Source organism: Bombus affinis, chromosome 4, assembly GCF_024516045.1.
Source record: "Bombus affinis isolate iyBomAffi1 chromosome 4, iyBomAffi1.2, whole genome shotgun sequence".
Taxonomy (NCBI): Eukaryota; Metazoa; Arthropoda; class Insecta; order Hymenoptera; family Apidae; genus Bombus; species Bombus affinis.
Window position 1 is genome coordinate 11,227,438 of NC_066347.1, and position 23,189 is coordinate 11,250,626.

Genomic DNA, 23,189 nt, shown 5'->3' on the forward strand with positions numbered 1-23,189 from the left:
TTTAGAAAGACAAACATGGACAGGGATAATTTTTGTCACGAGCCGTTCAATTTATTCGTTCATTAGAACGAATTAATTTACACCTGCTGAGATCGCGATTGATGTGACAAATTCGAAATCTTGTTCCATATAAATATTTTTAAACAAGCACGTCGTAAGCTTTGTATATTTTTTAATCGCAACGAAACTGTTCAGAGAAATGCTGAAATTATTAATTAGAAAAGGAGATTTCTACGCATCGTTGTAAAAGTGTCCGGGAAAATATTCGTGAAACAGTTACGTTGTTACAAGTTCTACAAGAAGAAATATTGAAAATCAGGTTCCACTTATTCAGTTGCACGTGTAAAAGGTATCTTGCGTTCGCGCAAAAAATCTCTGAAGGATACATGCTTTATAATAATTGGAGTGTCGAAGTTGTTACGCGGATCGGCGTACACGTACCTTTTAATGAAACTAGGTTACTCATTCGTTATTCGTTCCTAATTTTCAGCTTCACGATTTTTACGCAATAAAATTTTATACACCTGTTCGGTTTATAAATGATTCAATTCAAATTTAACAGAATTAAAGTTGAAATAATCATTTGTACTTCATTAAAAGGTTCTTTCAGCATCTCGTTTTAATATTTTTATTGGTAATATTTTGTTAATCGTTATATTTAAATGGAGTTTTTCAAAGGAGAGACATTTTAAGGTAGGAAATGGACATACATTTATAATAAGAATTCAGAAGAAAGAATATTTCATACAGAAAGAATTATTCCGTATGTATAAATAACTACGCTATGAATTTTATATGTATCGGATATTCCTTCTGGTTAATGTATCTGATGTTTTTTCACGCGAGGTAGCGTATATTTGCATCTATATGTCTCTTCGTTTCTCAGTAGTAAAACTTAGCATTCATGCGGCTGATAAGTAGTTACGCATTGACAACGAGAAACATAGAATGAATAAGAAGCATGAGACATTCTATAAGAAAAATAAAGTTGTTTTTATCTTTCATTGCATATTCGTCAGAATATTGTTAATAAATATTTAATTTAAGATTTCAGTTGAAATAAATACATAGGATTAGACATTTTCTTTTTTTCCCCTTTCTCTTTTTCTTTTTTTTTTTTTACCTGGGGGAAATCCGCTCGGACACGAAGCCACTTCTTAAGTGGCGTGGTAGTGAACATCCAAATTAACTGGGGCACTAATTAGCTGAAGCTTCTAGTCAAACCAGGTATCAGTCTTTGTACGCAAAGGCATTCATTACAATCGTTTAAAGTTTGAAGAAACACCGTTACAAATTCGTGATATAAGAGAAAGCGATTCAAAACTCGGATTCATTTGTTGGAACGACGCCGTGGGCAAAAGTACATAATGGAAAACTTTCTTCCAAGACCAATTGATAGCGCTGACGTAATTAAAATGTGACGATATTGCCAGCGACGTTTCTCCAAATAGACGACTAACTTATTTACGAATTGCCGTAACACGATTGCCGCTGGTAATACGGTTAGTAATCAGTTTATTGAATTTTCGCTTGACGTGACATCGTCGAGTTCCTAGAGAGATTCTTCTCCCTTGTAAAACTATGTTTCTGCAACGACTGTATTTGTTGAATTGCCGTTCGTGAACAAGTCCTTCTCTTTATTACGTGTAATAGATTCTTCTTTTTAAGTTTTAATTTACATTGGTAATTTTCTATAATTTATTACTCGAATATGGTAATTTTTTCTTTTGTTTGCTGTAAAGTTTGCTTTTTTTACAATTATTTTACTACAAAACCCATCAAAAACATGATGTATGTATGTATATATACTCTCAAATATTATCGGTTTATTCTCAAGCTATAGTTCAATTTCGGAAATTGCCAATTAAAATCATAAAAAAAAAAAAAAAAGCACACACAGAAAGTTCGTTAAAATATGCGATTTTCCAATCAAGATATAGTATTTATTCGAGTAATATAGATTACAGTAGCGATGGTGACGACAACGATGAATGGACTGATTCTTCGTGCGAAAATAGATTGGAAGCGCAGAACGATGCATTGTTTCAGGGAATATCGATTTTCAAGCATGGTTTTAAAGTACGTGTGCGCGTGACTAGATTTGTTAATTAATGCCGCACCCAGATTTTCAATATATAAATGTGACACCTACATATGTTTAAGCTTAAAACAATTGGACTAACAATTTCGTTAAATTTAAATCAATATTTATCTTTTTAAACGCAACAATATTTTTAATGACAACTTCACGTGTAAATCGAGTGCATACATATTCGATCGTTCTTGAAAACCTGATTCTCTGCGAAGAGAAAAAATCCTTGAATAAAGATTTGATCTACGTTTTATATGCTACGTTTTACATCCACCTCTTTTCAGATATACCTCTCTATTTAAAATCATAGATCGTCACACTCTATAGGTATTTCCTTGAAAAGGTTAAAGTCGTTCTGTATAAAACCCAATTCAAAGGGGAAGGAAATTCTGCGAAAAATTCTTTCAGATTTGCCTATGTTTGAGCTCGAATCAAAGCAATCCTGTAGAATAGGATAGGATGATTCTGTATTATTCCTTGTGTACTTTCTGTTCCTGTTATTTACAATAGGATGATTATGCGTTTAACTTCTCATAGAATCTCTCTGATTCCGTATGATATCATCAATGTTTTTGAAATATGTTATTGGTGTCGTAACGTCAACCGTTTTCAGTGCAAATTCAATTTTGAATCGCAATTTCCATGTTTGCGTGGCAAAAGCGTAAAATCGATAACGCACGCAAACATGTCTTCTTTGCTAATGGCGTACTATAAATATAAATATTTGAATAAATATTGCGAATTTCATATTGCTAAAAGATTTATACTATTTGTTCGTAAATAATCGTCGGATCTATATTTAAGTTGAAACTGCTGATGAAATTTTGTTTCATAGCACAAATTATTCTTCCCGAAATGTACGTTTAGTGTTATAATATATTTGACCAATGGTTCTCAAATACTAGTTTTGCAAAAGCAATGGTTGAATTGGAGCAATTCTTTTTTCTTTCATTCTTTGAATGACCTGGATTTTCGAGTAGTCTAGTGACGATTGATCCGTACAATTAATCGATTTCTTTTTATTACAGAGCTGCAAGAAATTCCGCATTGGACGCCGCTGTTGCGAGTTCCAATGCCTGGATGAGGTTGACAATGGGTATTGGTCGGGATCTGATGTGGTCATTGTCAATGGTTCAGCTAGACTTGAAAAACATAGTGTATTGTGGATGCTGGGCTTAGTGATAGTAATTGTAATATTTTAATTTCTCAATAAAAATTCCGATGGCGCCGTTGACAAAATTCGTACCTTATAAACATCGACGATTAGCTTCAGCCATCGGGAAAAGAAGTAGTGTATGTATGTAGTGTGTTAACGAAGTAGTAAAAAGTAGTGTAAAAGAAGTAGTGTATGTATGTAGTGTGTTAACGAAGAATCATTTGTAACTGAATAATTATACCTCGAGAAGATTATACCTGAGTAATTATATTTATTCTTATTTTCTTCCCCTTTATTTCATTTGAATAGATTTTTGTATTCAAAGAGCGAGGTATGGTTATATCAGACGGGTTAATTTGTTTTTACATATGTCAAAAGAATGAAAGGAGATGACGATGAATCGGTGACAGGTAGAAAATTGTAATCTGTTGTATTTCCATGGTACTGTAGTTGATTATATTTTGTTCAATATTATTCATATTCTATCATGTAATTTTGGAATATATATACATATACATATATGAAAATATAGTGGTATACTTATCCCCTAATCTTTATGATTTCTATGAAACTTTTATGATTTATTGTCACTTGTATGAAGTATGGAAATATAAAAAATTGATAAAATTATTAATAATATTTACAAAGAAAAAGTGAGCTGTTGGATATACAGGGTGGTTGGTAACTGGTAAAAAAAAGAAGTCGAAAATATACAAATTTTTCATTTGTTTTCGAGAAAATCGACTTTGAATTTTCGCTCGGTACGCGTGCACTTTATCACGTTTCGTTATAACGGATTTTATTGTAGATTGTTTGTTTCGATTGACGTTATGTTGATAAACCCTTCCAATATGTTGCACGCGTTGCACGCGTTGCACGCATACCGATCAAAAATTCAAAGTCGATTTTCTCGAAAATAAAGTCTCGAACGAAAAATTTTTATTCTATATTTTCGACTTCTTTTTTCGAGTAGAATCACCAATTTTCCGCTTGTACTATCAATTACCAACCAGCCTGTATGACAAAATTCTATTTTAGACACGAAACTCGCCACGAGTGGCTATTTTCTTTACGAAATTAAACGAATTTAATAAATGAAATGGCAAGGAAGGAACTACAAGTGACCGTCAAACTATTTTTATGCTTGAAAAGTAATTCGCAAAGTAATATAAAATAATACTACTGATTTGTGTCTCTTTTAGAATTTTTTCTTAATCTCTTGTTTTTTCCCTTCAAATTTATTATTTATTATTTATTCGGTGTCACGAAAACCGATTAAATATTAAATATCTTAAATATAGATTGAAATGAAAGCTTGTCATTTCTCGTTCAGTTGTCACTTCAAAGTTGTTAGTTCAAAGGTTCTCGTACATCATAAAGCAAGGGATCAAATCTTTAACTTATTAGAAATTAAATCTTTTATTGTAATTGCGAAAATTATGAAAGTACCAAGCGAAACAAGTAGGGAACATGAACTGCTCAACGAACCAAAGAACGGCTCAGTGACAAAATTAATAAAGTAAGGATCACAAATATTACAACATTACACTCTTACATCACATAATAGTTCTCTATACAAAAGATGTATAGCGAATCGACTTTTCACAACGATAAGAATCAACAGAACCAATTAAGACCAGGCGAAACTCTCATAAGACAACAATATCAGAGGGATCAAATCAGCGATTTTAATCTATGTTACAAATTATAGTTATCAAGAAAAATTGCTCTTTTCACGAAAATTATGCTGATGACACACTCACAATGCATTTTATATTTGGTAGTCGGATGTGCTCGTGGTCATCAGGAGTATAAAGACGACGTTTTTAGAAAATGACAGCGCTGTCGGGTTTTAAAAGCTTTTATATTTTTCTTCGTCATTACGAAGATTGTGATGGAAGAACGTAATGGGGTAAAATCTGACGATTCCTTAATGAAGAATGCTTAAAGAGATTCTATAGAAAACGGTGATCGTTTCGTTGGGTAGTTCATTCGAATTTTGATCAGGATTATTGAGATAGAAGGGTCGAGAGCTTGGTGGAATATCAACTTTGACGCTTCAACGCTTCATCTCTTTTCAAGCTCACCAGTCACGAACCATGGTTCACTGAATATATCTTTTTGGAAAATCCTTTTTGGATTTTCGTACGAGAAACATGGTATGTTTGACAAGGGATTTTCTTTTGAGGCAATTTAGAGTGACAAAAAGGTCTTTCTGTTAGGTAGCTTGTCGATAAAAATGTTTTGTTAATATGTAAATGGAACGAGTAGTTACGAATTTAAATAGAATATGACCAAATGGAATATATATCTTCTCTTCGACTTTCATAAGCTGAAAGCTCCGTATCTAAATTTTATCTTAATTATTTGAAGCAAAAAGTATGTTCTTTTATCTTCTTTTAGTTGTAACATTCACTATACTATGCTTTGTTTATATGCTAAAGCACGTATTTTATGAGTTAAGGAATAAATTAGATATGGGGGGACTATATTGTTAGATTGTTAAATGTGACTAAATGGAACTCATAGTTTATTAAAAACTATCGGATAGATACGTATAAATGTTGTAGTCGTTGTAATCTATTATTGTGCTATTATAGGTATACGTGTGTACTATAGAAGGACCACCCTATTAGGTACTGACAGCTTTCTTCTAACATAATATTTCCATAGAATCTTATAATCTTTTTCCTCTCATTGTCTCCGAATAAGAAGTGTGTAATAAATGTTCGAATTTCGGTGTGTTGAGAAAGCTGCTCGGTTAAGTTTCTGACTACAAAAATGGTCTTTTTGTATCAGAAAGAACGAAAATAAATGTTCGGCAACGAGTTTTTTTCTTTTTTTTCTTTTTTTTAAGATTTTTATTTTTACGTATCAAGTATAGGGAAGAAGTAGTGATCTCTCTTTTATCGATAAAATCATGTTAGGCGAACGTAGTAAATGGCTTCTGCAGTATCACGGAACTATTCGTATTACTCGATTAACTGAGTTCCCCTGAGTCAGTGGTTCTCAATTCTTGAAGCGTTTATTTATCGATTAGGGAATAGTTCTAAATCTTTTTCGACTTTCTCCAAAGAATTCTCAAATTGAATATTTAAGACAGCATTTAATGAATTCAAATTGAAACACCTTATTTTATTACGTAAAATTAAAATAACATACTACAAGGAATGTCAGTAATTTGGTATTTCTCTATGCCAATTTCCTTAAAATTTGTATAAAATTTAAATGTACCTTTTGTTACTAATCTAAAAATTATTACTGTTTCCAATAATATAAGAAATAATACCTTAAAAATCGCTCAAGAAATACGCAAATATACTTTGAAGGTAACCGAGCCAAAAAAAAAAAAAAAAAAAAAAAAATCAAAAAAAAAAGAAAAAAAGAAATAAATAAATTTAATAGTAAACACGTGCTGGTGAAACACTTGCTGAAATTTGCATCGCTCGACACGAGCGAACCGTTCGGAAGGAAAACGCGTTCAGTCCCCAAGGCTGTGGAATTGGGATCACTTAATTAACTCCGTTTGAATCTATCTTGAATTAATTCTCGTTTAACGACCTGTGCGTATTCAACGTCATATCATTTCCGACCATATCGTTCGCAGAAGATGAAACAGCACGGTAAAACAGATGTGAATACCTATCACGAGCGAAACAGAAATGCGAAGATCCTTTGGAACGATAATAATAAAATTGCATGCATAGGAACCATGGATGGAACACAAGGCAAAGGTGTAGATGGTATTATAAGCTTTGAAACGAGCGTATAGGACGAGAGAAATTGATCAAAAAATTGAGTTGAACCCTTTGAAGTTAGGAACAACATACTTTGATGTTTTGTTTAAAGGAGAGATATCGAGCTGTGCAAAAATTGTATAGGTTCTCTGAAGGTAAATAAGATTTTGTTGCTGAGTAAATAAACGAGATTTCAAGTTTCTCTTGAATATTGGAAATTTAAAGGTTTTGATGGTATTTTATCGTTATATTACTTCTAAATTTTAAAGGACCAAATCACATGGCTGAAATTTTTTAAGTCTTTCTATATCTTTGAGGAAGTAAGATAAGGTTGATAGATAGTCGTTGTTGGTACTTAACCGAGTATGGTCATATAGTCGATTAAATGAAATTTCTATTCTTTCACATATATATCGTCAAATATATATTATATATCAATGTTAATTGTTATCTGTGTTGGCGTAGTGAATAAACACATTGATGTTCGGTGTTTCAATTATCAGAATTATAATCGATGTTAAATGTATAGAGTGTCAAAAAATTATTTGTTATAGCTGTGGAAGATGGAGATCTGTTAGAGAAAATGGATCATGAAATTGATCTTGAGTATAATTTTCAGACAAAATTTTTTATTGCATCATAAAGTACTCATCACGAGAAACGAAAGTTTCTCTTCTTCCAGAAAACCCCTGGATCGTAAATGATTCGTTCTTTTGAAAAAAGCTGTTTAAAATTTCTTATACTAATCCTTATACTAATTGTGTATACTAATTGTATCTAGTATATTATGTTATAAATAATGGTTAATATAAGTATCAAAACAAATAGACAACAATTAATTAGATAACATCGTAATAACATAATATAATATAATTGGTGTAATCATATACAGTAAAACTTAGAAAATCTGCTCTGCATGAATTCGGTGAAAATTATCCTTTGTTCCGTGGTATATATAGGCAAAAACGAATGGTAGACCGCAGCATAATAGTTTCCAACCATCCACAATTGTTCTAATTCCTCACTCGACGTCTTTCATGTTCATTCATGTAGGAAAAAGTATGTTATCGTTTAATAATAAGCTTTTGAGCGTTTAATAACATCTCGTCGAGTAGAAATTCCACACGAAGCAGTGAGAAAAATAATATTTGAAGAAGATCTATGTTCTCAGCTTCGTCGTGTGCCAGAACTTTGTAGGATAGATTGTATCATGCGATGAAAATTTTATACTTGTAAGTTAAGAAAATTGGAACGAAAATTCACGTTGTCTCAAAGATATCTTGTTTTTGGATAGAAATAGTTACTTTACTAACAACATTCTCAATATTAAGGATATCAACATCTTAGATTTAATGAAAGCCGCTGGAATACGCCAGATATTTCATATCTGACTTAAACATGTACAGTGACGAGCGAAAAAAGTAAACACATAAATGTAAAAGACTAATTTTTCAAGTGATCGGTAAAGATTAGGTAACAGTATTACAATAACTACAAGTTATTATTAACGAAATGTAATAGTTAATTTTCATTAACATTAATAATGTACAAAACATTTTACAAAAATGGACATCTCAAACCATGTTTACAGTTTTGCACATTAATTATACTCGTCGAATCAAGGTTTCAACATAGTATTTCGTCCACTAGTACTACTTCACGTTTATTATATCCAATAGAATTAACTACTATTTAGGTAAATTATTTTGTGGAATGCTCTTCAAATAATAATGCTCTTTTCTCATTATACCTTCGACATTCGCTTTTTACGTAAAATCAACGGGCTGTGTTTACACTTTTGCTTGTCACTGCATATCAAGGAAGATTGAAATATAAAGTAATTCGCACAAAAAAGTAGATATTAGTATTGATGTTATTGTATTCCATATTTGACCTTAAAATATGAATAAGATCTAATCAGTCTAAGTATTAATGAAATTTCAAACATTTTTGCTAAAAGAACGGAACTCTCCTTTCTAATGAGCACTATATGATGCAATAGAAAAACAATTTGACACTGAAAATTGTGGTCAAGATCAATTTTGCGCTACACTTATTTAACCAATTTTCATCAAATCGAAGGTGTAGAATGGCTTGAAAAAAAACCGCGATAAATACTTTTTTGACACTTTGTACAAAGGTGTATATCAATGTGTATATCTATACACATACTCTGTATGTGCATATCCGTGGAATATATATCCGTTTTTCGAAGCAAAATGTTATCTACCTGTTCAAAAGAGCAAAGCAAAAACACTACATAGAGGGTTTGTTACTGTTGACACTCTGTATTTCCGTGCGCAAAGTATCCAACCAGATATCCAGGAACAGCTTTCAGGGAACGAGATCGAATGTTTATTGAACATACCTGTTTGATCGAATATATTTAATATGGCAATGTTACGTATAACAATATACGTATGGAATTTTAAATGTCATGAGGGTTGCAGCGGACTCAATTTTAATTACAATTTTAATTACATTAAACATTTTGCTCATTGATGACCTTACCTTAATTTTTTTCTCCTTCCTCACTTTCTTCTCCTATGCGAGTGACACAGCTAGATTGATAGTAACAAGCGATTTCATTAAAACACAATCTCCTTTTCCATTTGATGAACACGATACGAGACGAGGGAATGATTTAGGAACACGACTTTCGAGCGGTTTCAACAACTATTAAGTTTCATTTATAGCAACGAACACTGCCAAAGACGTAATTAATAAGATTCGCGTAGATGCCGTAGATGACGTAGATGAAAAAACGTAGACCAACGTAATAAACGTAAATGACGAAATTATGTATTAATTTATTTTAACGCGTTAAAATTACGCTAATGACAGTTGCTCCGTTCTATTTGTTCATATATTTAAGCCCTATATGCAACAAAGTGAATGTAGCATCTGCAAGCGTGTTAATTGGACAACGACGAATTTCGTTTCGCAAACACGGACACGTGAAACATTTTGAAGTTACGCGGACGCGAGAGTAATTCGTTCCCTTAAATTGCTCAATTTCCATTTCTTTCGCCATGTATATTCGAGTACTGCATTTGAATTGCAGAGCAGTCGGAAGTAACGGCGCGCGTCGTTGATATATCGACAGGAACATGAATTCTTTTTTCATAGGATGAATACTTTTTTCATCGACTTATTAAACCGAATCAAGTTTTCAAATCCAATCATTTAATTTCATCGTTTTACATCGAACGTTTCAATCTTTTTTCTTTTAAATACCTTACCTATATTTCATCTCGTTGAATATTCCGTATTTTTAATGCTACTACCACGTATTGGTAATTACAAATATGTAATTATCGTTCTGAAGTTAGAAATTCGAAATAACATTCGTCAGTATATGATTCTACGTTTTATATAGAGTAGTAAAAATGATACAATGGGTTTCGTTAATAAACCAATAAAAATTTTTGTTCCTTTTTCTTTTTCTTTTTTCTTTTTTCTTTTTTTTTCTTTTTTTTTTCTTTCTTTTTCTTTTTTTTTTTTTTTTTTTTTGGTTTTACGTATCCAAGGTCGAGAATAAACCATGTGCACGTTTCTTGTATTCGTTTCTTGTATTTTTATGAGGAATTCAGTCTTTTTACGCCACAAGAGTCTCAACGTTTTCGTTTTCACGCCTACGTTACAGTTCGTTCGTGAGCGCCGAGGCGTGCAGACGTGCCCGGCAAAGTCCACAAAATAGCAAGTACCATCCAGTTGCTGCTGAGTGCCGAGACGTGCAGACGTGTGTCCAGTGCCCTGTGAAGTTCACAAAACTCCACGTGACGCCCAGCTGACGAAAGCAAATCCAACTAACCTAGCCAGGGGTTAACAGCCTCTCGACTAGTTCTTTCACACTGAACTAACTAGCTCGATGATGGCTCTATCATTTCCAACAGGCTCCCCGGAGCAAAATTATAACACCGCCATGTTTCCTCCCCCGTGGCAAGAGGGCAACGCAACTATCCTGGTAAATGACCACCACACGAAAAAACGAAAGCTCGAACCGACCAAGACAAATGTAAACAAGATTCAAACCAAACCATCAGCCAGCCAAGTGACTACCTACAATAGATTCTCAATTCTGGAGTCCACGGAAGACTCCATGATTACAACCGAAGAGGTAAATAATCTCCATACTCAAAGAATTCCCCCTCCCCCACCGATATTCATTAACGACGTAATCGACATACAGTCAATGATTAAAACTATCGAAAAAGACATCAGCAAAGAAGACTACAAGCTAAAGATTAACAACAACCAAGTGAAAATACTGCCGTCCCACCCAGACGCCTATAGAAAGTTAACCAAGCTATTAAAAACGTTAAACGCCAAATTCCACACATACCAGCTCAAACAAGAAAGACCATTTCGAGTGGTGCTACGCAATATCCATCACTCAGTCGATCTAGACGAACTAAAATGCGAACTGTCAAATCACGGCCACGAAGTAACTAACATCAGTAACATTAGGCATAGAATCACAAAAAACCCACTATCCTTATTTTTTATAGACCTAAAACAAAAAACAAACAATAAAGAAATCTACAATATCAATCGGCTGATGAACTCCATAGTTAAGTTCGAGCCACCTCTTGTAAAGAAAGAAATAATACAATGCAAGAGGTGCCAAAGGTACGGCCACACGCAGAAATACTGCAATCACAACTTCCGGTGCGTAAAATGTGCAGGTAATCACCCCACTGACCAATGCACTAAATCCCCGGAAACCCCCGCCAAGTGTATCCACTGTCAAGGAGAGCATCCTGCGAACTACAAAGGATGCTCAGCCTACAAATCGCTACATAATATAAAGTATCCAAAACTGAGACCCAAGGACATAAACATACAAGAACCTAAACCCCAAAAACTCACCACACCAACAGTATCCTATGCGCAGGCAACGCAAGGAAACGCATACAACTCGAAAACACACAGTGTACACACAGAAAATAGAATTCCCACCCCACCAAGCACTGACAACTTTACCAGACTCGAAAAACTTATCGAGAAGCAAACTGAGCAAATTAACAACTTGCTGTCACTACTCACACGCTTCATGGACAAATTCATAAGCACAGAAGCAAAATAAAACCAATGCGAATAGCTCTGTGGAACGCCAACGGTCTAGCTCAGCACAAAGCCGAACTAGAACTATTCTTAAAACAACAGCAAATCGATGTGATGCTCATATCCGAAACCCACTTCACCGACAAAAACTACCTCAAAATACACGGCTACAACTTCTACCACACCCAACACCCCAGCGGAAAGGCTCACGGCGGCACCGGAATCATAATCAAGTCAAACATCAAGCACTACGAACTTCAACCATTCCAGAAAGACTACCTCCAAGCAACAAACGTAGCAATAGAAGACTGTCATGGTACAATCACCACCTCAGCTGTATACTGCCCTCCCAGACACTCCATCGCCAAAGAAGACTTTGACCACTTCCTGGACACCCTGGGCAGCAAATTCATAGCCGGAGGAGACTACAACGCTAAACACACCCAATGGGGCAGCAGACTGGTTACAGTAAGAGGCAAAAACCTCCTCAACAGCATATTAACCAACAACCTCAACTACCTTACCACGTACGAACCCACACACTGGCCCACCGACACAAACAAAATACCCGATCTCCTTGATTTCTTCATAACTAAAAATATCTCGTCAAGACACGTCCAAATCAATTCCTCGGCTGATCTCTCCTCTGATCATTCCCCCGTGATAGTAACAGTCAGTTCAACTATCATCGAGAATACACCTAATGGCTCCATTCATAACGAACACACCAACTGGCAGCTCTTTAGAGAAGTCTTTACCCACACAACTTCAGCCTCAACCTCACTAAAAACCAATGATGAAATCGAAGCAGCCACGGAATACCTAAATGCGAGCATAATAAACGCTATCCGCGTCTCCACACCGGCAAAAACGTCCACCAGCAACCACGAATACCCCCAGTACATACTAAAAAAAATAGCAGAAAAACGTAGACTAAGAAGGATATGGCAGACCCATAGAACACCGGAGGACAAACGCAAACTAAACAACGCAACTAGAAAACTATCCAAAACCATAAAGAACTACAATAATGACCGTTTTCACAAATATCTCGCCAGCTTGTCCCCCACAGCCGACTCAAACTACTCACTATGGAAAGCCTCCAGGAAACTCACGCGCCCCCCACAAATAATACCTCCAATCCGCCGCCCGCAGGGTGGATGGGCGCGTAGCCCTATAGAAAAAGCCAACCTATTTGCCAAACATTTGACTGAAGTATTCCAACCCCATTCCTCCATAGCCGCAGCGGACGTCACCGAATACCTGCACACTCCCTTCCAAATGTCCCCTCCTATTCAACCTTTCACTTCTGCAGAGATCATAGAAGCAATCAGTCGCCTAAACCCCAAGAAAGCAGCAGGTCACGACCAAATAGGAAATAAAGCAATCAAGGAACTTCCCATAAAAGGGATTGCACTCATCGCATCAATCTTTAACGCCATCCTCCGCCTTGAACACTTTCCTAAGGCGTGGAAAATCTCACTAATCACCCTCATCCCCAAACCCGGTAAACCAATATATGAAACCAGCTCCTATCGCCCAATCAGTCTCTTACCTACCCTGTCTAAACTATTCGAGAGGATGCTCACGAATCGTCTCCTTCCACTCTTAGAAGAATTGAAGACTCTCCCAGATCACCAATTCGGCTTCCGAAAACAACACTCAACAGTAGAGCAAATCCACCGCATAACCCACATAATCAGCCAAACCCTTGAAAAGAAAAAATACTGCTCAGCCGTATTCCTAGACATCCAACAGGCATTCGATAAAGTATGGCATGAAGGGCTACTCTACAAGCTTAAAAAAATCCTACCCCACCCATACTACTCCATCTTAAAATCCTACCTAACCAACAGACAATTCATAGTTAAATGTCTAGGCGCCACTTCCGCAACATTCCCAATAAAATCCGGCATACCGCAAGGTAGTGTCCTCGGACCCCTACTATTCTCCATCTACACTGCCGACTTACCCATATCAAACGAGGTAACAATAGCAACATTTGCCGACGACACAGCACTATTAGCTACCCACGCAGACCCAGCAATTGCCTCATCCACTCTCCAGCGAAGTCTCGACTCCATGGAAAAGTGGTTCCAAAAATGGGGTTTTAAAATAAACGAAAAAAAATCCTCCCATGTAACCTTCACGCTCCGAAAACAAACCTGTCCCCAGGTCACCATTAACAACACAATAATCCCAAGCAAGGACTCCGTAAGATACCTGGGCATGACCCTGGACAGGAGGCTAACTTGGGAAAAACATATCTCCGAAAAAACAAAGCAACTAAAGGAAAAACTAAGAAAATTCTATTGGCTCACGGGCCGACGCTCCAAACTAAACATACAGAACAAAATAACCCTCTACAAGGCCGTAATAAAACCTGTCTGGACCTACGGAATCCAACTATGGGGAACAGCAAGTAACTCCAACATTGAAATACTCCAACGCTTCCAATCGAAAACGCTAAGATCCCTATTAAATGCACCCTGGTATGTTACGAACGAAACAATCCACCGAGACCTCAAGATACCTACAGTCAAAGATGAAATACACAAGTTCAGAAGCAGATATAGCACAAGAGTCAACAACCACCACAACCCACTAGTCACCCAACTACTGGACACGACGGACCAGATCCGCAGACTAAAAAGAAAATACCCACTAGATTAAACCATTAGTCCTACTAAAATCAACAATATAAAACTATTATAATCCATGTCATTGTATCACGCCAAACTAAGTTACTGAAAATTCTCAACGAGAATTGATTGTAAATATTCTAATAAATAAATAAAAACGCCTACGTTACGCTCGTTAAACACGTTGCAACAAGACCATGAATAAGGATAACAGCTTTAATGTTTTCACATGTGTCAATTTATTATTTTAGACCTTAAATATTTTATTTATAAAATCTTTATTTAAACAAGTTACCATTGTCGCTACAATAAATCGATGAATGAAATCAGTTTAAATTTAAAATATCATTTCATAATTTCTCGTCACTTGTATCTAAAAACAACAAAAAAACGGTGTACCCACATCGTGCGTAGACGGGAAATTAGAACAGTGGAGCTTAATTGAAACACTGATCATATTCCGCGATTGTAAAACAATAATAGAAAATCGTGTTTCTTTTGAAGGGTATGAAATTGTCAGGAGATTATGCCATTAATGAAATTGGAAACTGGCTGGTCAAAGGGATTAAACTCAATTAAACCGAACTGTGTTATATTGTACAAAGGCTAGAGAACTGCTACCAAATATCTGCTAGTTTAAAGGTGTCCCTTATAAATTATAATTATATTTCAAATTCAATCTCCTAGTAATAAGTAAATTAATATTTTACCTAAAATCTGTGATATAGATAACAAAAATAAATTCTTTACATTATTCGTTAGTTTGCAATATAATTAGAATATTATCTTTATTTTCTGGTGTCTTTGTTATTCTTAAAAGATAAACTGCTTATTTACAAATTTAACACTGCATATGCTATTAATAAATCATTTTATATTTAATTTTGCAACCTTCAGTCATTGTTAAAACTTGTTGACAATACTGTCGGTTAATAGAAATTTCTAAAATCCCCTTGTTTCTACTCGATTAGAGGGTATATTGCAGAAACTATGTTAGCTACAGTGTTAGCTACAAATCACCTGTGTCACTCCGTTAAACTTATACACAATAGTATTGTTTCTTGTTTTCATTTAAAATAAAATATGTTATTGTAGGAATGAAGCAGAATGTTCAAATAATTGAAACAACTTTTTGTCCTCTAATTAGTGCCTTTCATTTTAAAAATTAAAAAATTTTTAATCAACGATATTTGGAAGTTTCGATCTAAAATGACCAGGAATTGAAACGGAAAATATTTTGATGCCAATAAATACGTATTCTTCACACATAAAACAAATATGAAAAGAAACATCGATGTATATGAATGAATTTTGAAATGGGGAGGAATTATATGATTATACCCATTCTCTGTTGCGTTTAATTGTTTCAATTGATGTCTCATGAGAATTTTCATCGAATTCTTTAGAGATCCTGGCTGTAAGGTCTTTTTAAAATTATAAGAACAGATTCAAACTATAACATTTGAAAACTTGTGGTTACAAAACTTACTTGTTTCTCATAATTATTTAAATGAATCTTGTTACGTCGCCTAAACATCTGCATGCCAGCCCTCGCGACCGGACAGCCAGCGGCCTGCGTAACGTCACTTCGACCCTCAATAAACCTAAGGGCCCAATATATTTTTTCGCTGTCACTGTATTGTATCAACAGGCGTCTGCAGTCAATCCCTTTGTCCTGAAGAATTTCTTAAGCCAAAACATGTTCGAAGCACATCTGGTTTTTAGAGAGGTCCTTGGGTTTATTAGGCGCGCTGAAAAAATACGGAGAAAGCGAACACGCTCCCATCGGGAAGAATCGAATGTCTAGCTAATAAAACAATCAGGTTTTTCCATGAACAAGGTCACCTATCAACCACGATGGTAGGAGGCTTTCTACCCATCCCTTCAAGCATCAGCGGAGGGCATAACCAATCGACATCGCGGATCGTTACCCTCACTTTCCTTAACGAAAAGTGTGAACAACGAATCCGCGTTCGTCATGCAAAAGGGCACACCCACACTGAACCTTCTTCCATCTCAACGCAAGAGCGACCAAGGGGTCGAAATTCTAACGCCTAACATCTAACTGAGACCTGAAGGAATTCAAGTCGATCCGCGACTTAGCCAAACATTCGCTTATTCTATACAGCATCATCTCGTGCTACGTCCACCAAGAGACTAAGTTCAATTCTAAGAGCCCGGCTCTATATTGTATGCATCTATACTATCTGCGTGCGATAAAGTTGTTAATTGTTTATATCTTTTCAATCGTGTAGACTAATTGTTGGAAATATACATTCTTATAACTCTGACTCCCAGTGTTATACCGCATTAACCACCCCGATTATCCTAACCGAAATACGGGGATCGAACTATTCGTGGTGTCGATTATTCTAATCGTAACGGGAATTTACGACTCCCGTTGACGCGTATTCTAACGACCGCGTCTCCCCGCGAAAGTTCGAAATTTACATGGTCCTTCGAGCCGGATACTGTGTCAAGTGAAAAGTGCACGCCAGTGACACCCACTCTCATACAGTGCCACGTGAGTCCAACAGCGGCGGAAAGCGTTACCACCCCAGCGAGGTCAGTAACGTTAAGGGTCGGCACATTTGAAGAGGTATAATTCGGTTGTTGAAACGCAACTACACATCCTCCTACCGCAAGGTGGACAATCGCCAACAGAAGTAAGTCCAAACGATTCCACTATCAATTACATAAAAATTAATGGCAACCGGAGACGAGCTCGCCAACTTGCGTCGTCGCCGGGGCTACTGTAGCGCCCAGTTTACACGCCTCGCAAAAAAACTGGAAGACATGGAACAATCAGGCTGTCCGGACGAGGTCGTCTTGCTTCACATTAAAGAACGTCTAGAAACCTTCGAGAAGGAAATCCGTGCATTACAACACCAGATCGTAACTTTAGACGAGGGAGAGATCGCGCGCGGCAGTGAGCTAGCGGAAGAATACGAAGGGCTGCAATGCCGAGTAGCCAAACAATTAATTAATACACGACGAAGTACGCCGTCACAGTCGACAAACGGCGAATCAGCCGTCGGCCGCGAGTCCGCGTCGCTGAAACTACCGGAGGTTCGCATACCTACATTTGATGGCGCCCTCGAGGATTGGCAGTCGTTTTACGATGCCTTCTCATCAGCGATAGATAGAAACGAAAATTTAGCACCGGTTCAGAAATTTCATCATCTCCGAACAGCCCTGACCGGCCGGGCCGCGCGAAGCATACAGTCATTACCCATCACCGACGCAAATTACGCAATCGCCATGGACGCTCTTAGGGAAAAATTCGACTGCCACCGTCAGATCTGCATGCGTCACTGGGACTTGATTTTCGACTATCCCAAAATAACTAAAGAAACACCCGAAGATATAGACGATCTTATCGAGACAGTCAAGGTACATCTCCAAGCGTTAGAAAGACTCGGGGACCCAGTCATGTCAAACGCCATTCTCATAAAGCTTGTCACGTCGAAGCTACCCTCAGCCGTCGTTCGCGAATGGCAGCATACCCTACCGGACAAGAAATTGCCGTCATATACGCATTTAGTAGATTTTCTAAAAACACGGACGCATAGCGATAGAGCGTGCTCATCATTAACCGTCAAAAAGGGGGCGTCCGAGCAACACGAACGTAGGCGACAGGACGCGCCGCGAAGTTATACATTCGTAACTACACATAATACGTTGTTGTGTCCGGACTGCCACGAACAACACGAATTATGGAATTGCCATGCCTTCAAAACGAAGACGCCCAAAGAACGCCTGGAAATCGCCAAAGGGGCGTCGCTCTGTACCAACTGTTTAGGCAAGGGACACGCTCTCACTCAATGCTCCGCGGGATCATGTCGCATCTGTAGACAGCGACATCACACGTATTTGCACCAAGACCAGGGGCATAGCAAAACACGAACACGTGTCGACCGAACATCGAGCGGTCGATCGTCGAGCGACCGATCATCCAGCGGTCGATCTTCGCCCAGTTCACCGTCCCCGCGTCCGTCACATCGTTCGAGACGCTCATCTTCCCCCACCCGAGCGTCTCGCCAGTATTCTCGCCGAAATTCTCGCCGAGAGTCTCCCCGAACGTCTCCGCGAACATCCCCGACACGCGAATCTCGGTCACCGCGATCGGCGACATCGGGATCGACCATATCGTCCAGTCCTAAACGACAAGGAAAACAATGACGTCATCAGACGAGCCTGTTAGGGACCGAACCACAGAAAACGGACTCATCGACCCCGCTTCCTTTTGAGCCATTGCAACACGACTTGTTAGTCACAGCGCAGGTCAACATCTTGAACAATGAAAGTCAACCAGTTCGTTGTAGAGCTCTGCTAGACACCGGCTCTAGCATGAACTTTATCACCGAAAGGCTCGCTAACTCATTAAAACTCAATCAACAGAAATGTTCGGTCCCGATCGGAGCACTCAATACGTTATCGACGACCTCGAAACGCTACATCACGGCCACGATCACCTCTATTGACGGCACATACAAACGCAACTTGACGTTTCTGATCATACCGACTATCGCGTCTTGGGTCCCAAACCAACCCGTGGATCGCTCAACGATACAGATACCTAGGAATCTCCAATTAGCCGATCCAAGATTCCATAGACCTGCTCCGATCGAAATATTGTTGAGCGCCGGACCAACACTAGCATCACTCTGTGTCGGCCAACTTGATATCAGTCAAGCAAACGGGCCCGACTTACGTCTGCAAAAGACGAGATTCGGATGGGTCATCGGGGGGAGCCCAACCTCACAATCATTAGCATACGCATTTCACACCTCCACGACGGCTTTACAGGCGGACCTCGCCCGTTTTTGGGAAATCGACGAGGGACCGTCCACCGCACGAATTTCGGAATCGGAACGACAGTGCGAGGAGCACTTTCGAAATCACGTTCAACGCAGCAACGAAGGGCGATACGTTGTCGCTCTCCCATTCAACGAAACAACTCCTCCGCTTGGATCTTCGAAAGCCATGGCAATGAAGCGACTCACTTCCCTCTGCCATCGATTCCAACGAGACAAACAATTCGAAGCCGACTATCACGCCGTAATACAAGAATACCTGGAATTAGGACATATGACGAAGATCACCCCGGACCACTGCACGGACGACGGATATTTTCTGCCACATCACGGCGTGATCAAGGAATCCAGCCGGACTACAAAACTCCGAGTTGTGTTTGACGGATCTGCACCAACCACCACCGGAGTTTCATTAAACGACGTACTTCACACGGGACCGAAACTACAAGACGACATATTTCTTATCCTTTTAAGATTTCGTTTTCATCAGTATGTCGTTACAGGCGATATCGAAAAGATGTATCGACAATTTCTTGTGCGTCCAGAGGATCGGAAATTTCAACAAATCTTGTGGCGCAACTCGGACGGAGAAGTTGACACCTATCAACTTAACACAGTGACATTCGGGCTGTCAGCGGCCCCCTATCTAGCCATTCGGTGCCTCAAACAACTGGCAGACGACGAGGGACATCGATACCCACGAGCAGCGACGGTCTTACAGCGAGACTTCTACGTCGACGATGTTCTCACAGGAGCCGATACAAAGAACGAGGCACAACTACTGAGAACGGAGCTCATAGAATTGCTTAAACTAGCCGGCTTAAACATCCGAAAATGGGCAGCGAACGACCGGGAACTGCTACGAGGACTTTCCGAGCAGGACATAAACGATAAGCTGCTACTAGGCGAATCGCAAACTTTCAAGACTCTGGGTGTTGTTTGGAACTCCTTTGACGATTCGATCCTATATTCCGTCAAAATCAATCCCACCGCCTCTCGAATTACGAAGAGAACAATCAGCTCCGAAATTGCCAAGATCTACGACCCTCTTGGATTACTGGCACCAGTGATCGTTCGCGCTAAGATGTTGCTCCAACGACTTTGGACTTTAAAACTCGACTGGGACGAATCTCTTCCGGCTGACGTACACACAGAATGGAGCAAATACTATTCACAGCTACCTTTGCTAAACAACGTGAAGTTTCCACGTAAAACTATAATCAAGACTGCAGCGGAAATTGAATTACACGGATTCTGCGACGCCAGCGAAAGGGCGTATGGGGCATGCGTCTACCTTCGCACCATCGCTCCGGATGGTCATATTTGGACACGACTCCTCACTGCAAGGTCAAAGGTGGCTCCACTCAAATCACAGACCATTCCAAGGCTGGAACTGAGTGGAGCACTTCTTCTCGCATCATTGGCCACTACAGTCCTTCAAGCGTTACCAAGCAACATTTCTCGGACCGTTTACTGGACTGATTCTACAATCGTTCTACACTGGATTAATACATCACCTCACACGCTGAAAACCTTCGTCGCCAATCGTGTGACAGAGATTCAACAAAGGACTCACACCTCAGATTGGCGCCACATTCCCACTACCGATAACCCTGCAGATCTCATATCTCGAGGCCAATCACCCCAAGACTTCCTGCGAACTAGCATTTGGCAACATGGACCAGAATGGCTCCAACAACCTGAAAAATACTGGCCGTCGTGGAACCCAGTATCATTAGACGAAATACCAGAGCAAAAGAAGGCAACATGTCTGTCCGTGACTCCGCCTGACCACAGTCTACTGGAGAGATATTCTTCTTGGCCCAAGCTGATAAGAATTGCCGCTCGTTGCCTCAGATGGAGGCAAAAACAGGATCGGGGAGGACCTCTAACCACACATGATTTAACCGATGCGCATAACAAATTGGTCAAATTGTTACAACTCTGTTATTTTCCAGATGAAATACGTACTCTCCGCACAGATCGAAATGCTGCAGTGAAGGGGAAGCTGCAACGACTCAGTCCATTTTTGGACAAGGACGAGATACTGCGAGTCGGAGGCCGACTCAGTCATTCACCAATGCCCTTCACTCAGAAACACCCAATCATTCTACCCAAATCCTCAGTTACAGCACTCATAATCGAGCATGAACACCTCCTAAATCTCCACTCCGGAACTCAAGCTACCTTATATGCCTTAAGGAGATCTTACTGGCCTATCGACGGCCGTAGTCAAGTTTGGAGCACGCTGAAGAAGTGCGTACGTTGCTGCCGAGCCAACCCACCTCCAGTAGAATACGTAATGGGCGATCTTCCAGCGGCACGGATAACGGAATCTCGTCCATTTACCAACGTCGGAATCGATTATTGCGGACCGTTCTACATCAAGGAACGGAAGGATCGCAACCGACGAAAAATCAAGGTATATGTAGCAATCTTCGTATGCCTTGCAGTTAAAGCAGTCCACCTCGAGCTGGTCACCGATCTCACTAGCGAGGCCTTCATTGCTGCTCTGCGAAGATTCATCGCTCGCCGAGGATTCTGTGTAGCAATTTATTCTGACAACGGCACCAACTTCGTTGGCGCCAACAATGAATTACGAGAGCTTCGAAACCTCCTGCAGTCCGACGATCATAAGGTAAAGATTCAGTCCTTTTTAGCCGATCGACGAATCGAATGGCACTTCATTCCTCCCAACTCACCTCACTTCGGCGGGCTGTGGGAGGCTGCGGTGAAGTCCTTCAAACGACATCTCAGACATGTCGCAGGCAACGAGCTCTTAACATACGAAAATTTGAACACACTGATCATTGAAATCGAATCTATCCTCAACTCCCGTCCTCTGACTCCAATATCATCTGACCCAAACGATCTTCTTGTCCTTACTCCCGGTCACTTCCTCATCGGAGATGCACTAACAAGCTTTCGAGAACGAGATTTCCGGGACACTCCATCCAATCGTCTCTCCAGCTGGCAACATATTCAAAGGGTCAAACAACATTTCTGGCGCCGCTGGCATCGAGAATACCTGAACGAGCTGAACATCCGAAATAAATGGAGCAAGGGCAGTCACGACATCCGAGTAGGCACCGTAGTAGTCCTCAGGGAGGATAACGTACCATCCATGCAATGGCCTTTGGGCCGTGTGATCAAGGTCCATCCAGGAGTCGACGGAATCATACGGACCGCCACCGTGCAGACGGCAACAGCTACCCTGGATCGTGGCGTCAAAAGATTGGTCCCCTTACCCATTCACCCAGATTCAGACGAGTCCGACCACCCACACAGAGCGAAGGAGTCTCGCCAACGACGCACCTGACTCCACAGCCAGACTTTGATCGGTGCCCTCTCAACGGGGGGAGGATGTTACGTCGCCTAAACATCTGCATGCCAGCCCTCGCGACCGGACAGCCAGCGGCCTGCGTAACGTCACTTCGACCCTCAATAAACCTAAGGGCCCAATATATTTTTTCGCTGTCACTGTATTGTATCAACAGGCGTCTGCAGTCAATCCCTTTGTCCTGAAGAATTTCTTAAGCCAAAACATGTTCGAAGCACATCTGGTTTTTAGAGAGGTCCTTGGGTTTATTAGGCGCGCTGAAAAAATACGGAGAAAGCGAACACGCTCCCATCGGGAAGAATCGAATGTCTAGCTAATAAAACAATCAGGTTTTTCCA

At 39.2% G+C, this 23,189-nt stretch overlaps 1 protein-coding gene across 3 annotated transcripts in view; it reads left to right on the plus strand.

The window, feature by feature from the left end:
* LOC126915214 (integral membrane protein DGCR2/IDD-like) overlaps window positions 1-3,441 on the plus strand; it is a 50,920-nt gene extending 47,479 nt beyond the window's left edge. For all 3 annotated transcript variants that reach the window (XM_050719680.1, XM_050719679.1, XM_050719681.1), the window contains exon 4: window positions 3,121-3,441. In XM_050719680.1, the coding sequence (XP_050575637.1) occupies window positions 3,121-3,294 (174 nt within the window). In that variant the 3' untranslated portion in view covers window positions 3,295-3,441. The remainder of the gene's footprint in view (window positions 1-3,120) is intronic.
* The last annotated feature ends 19,748 nt before the right edge of the window (window positions 3,442-23,189 follow it).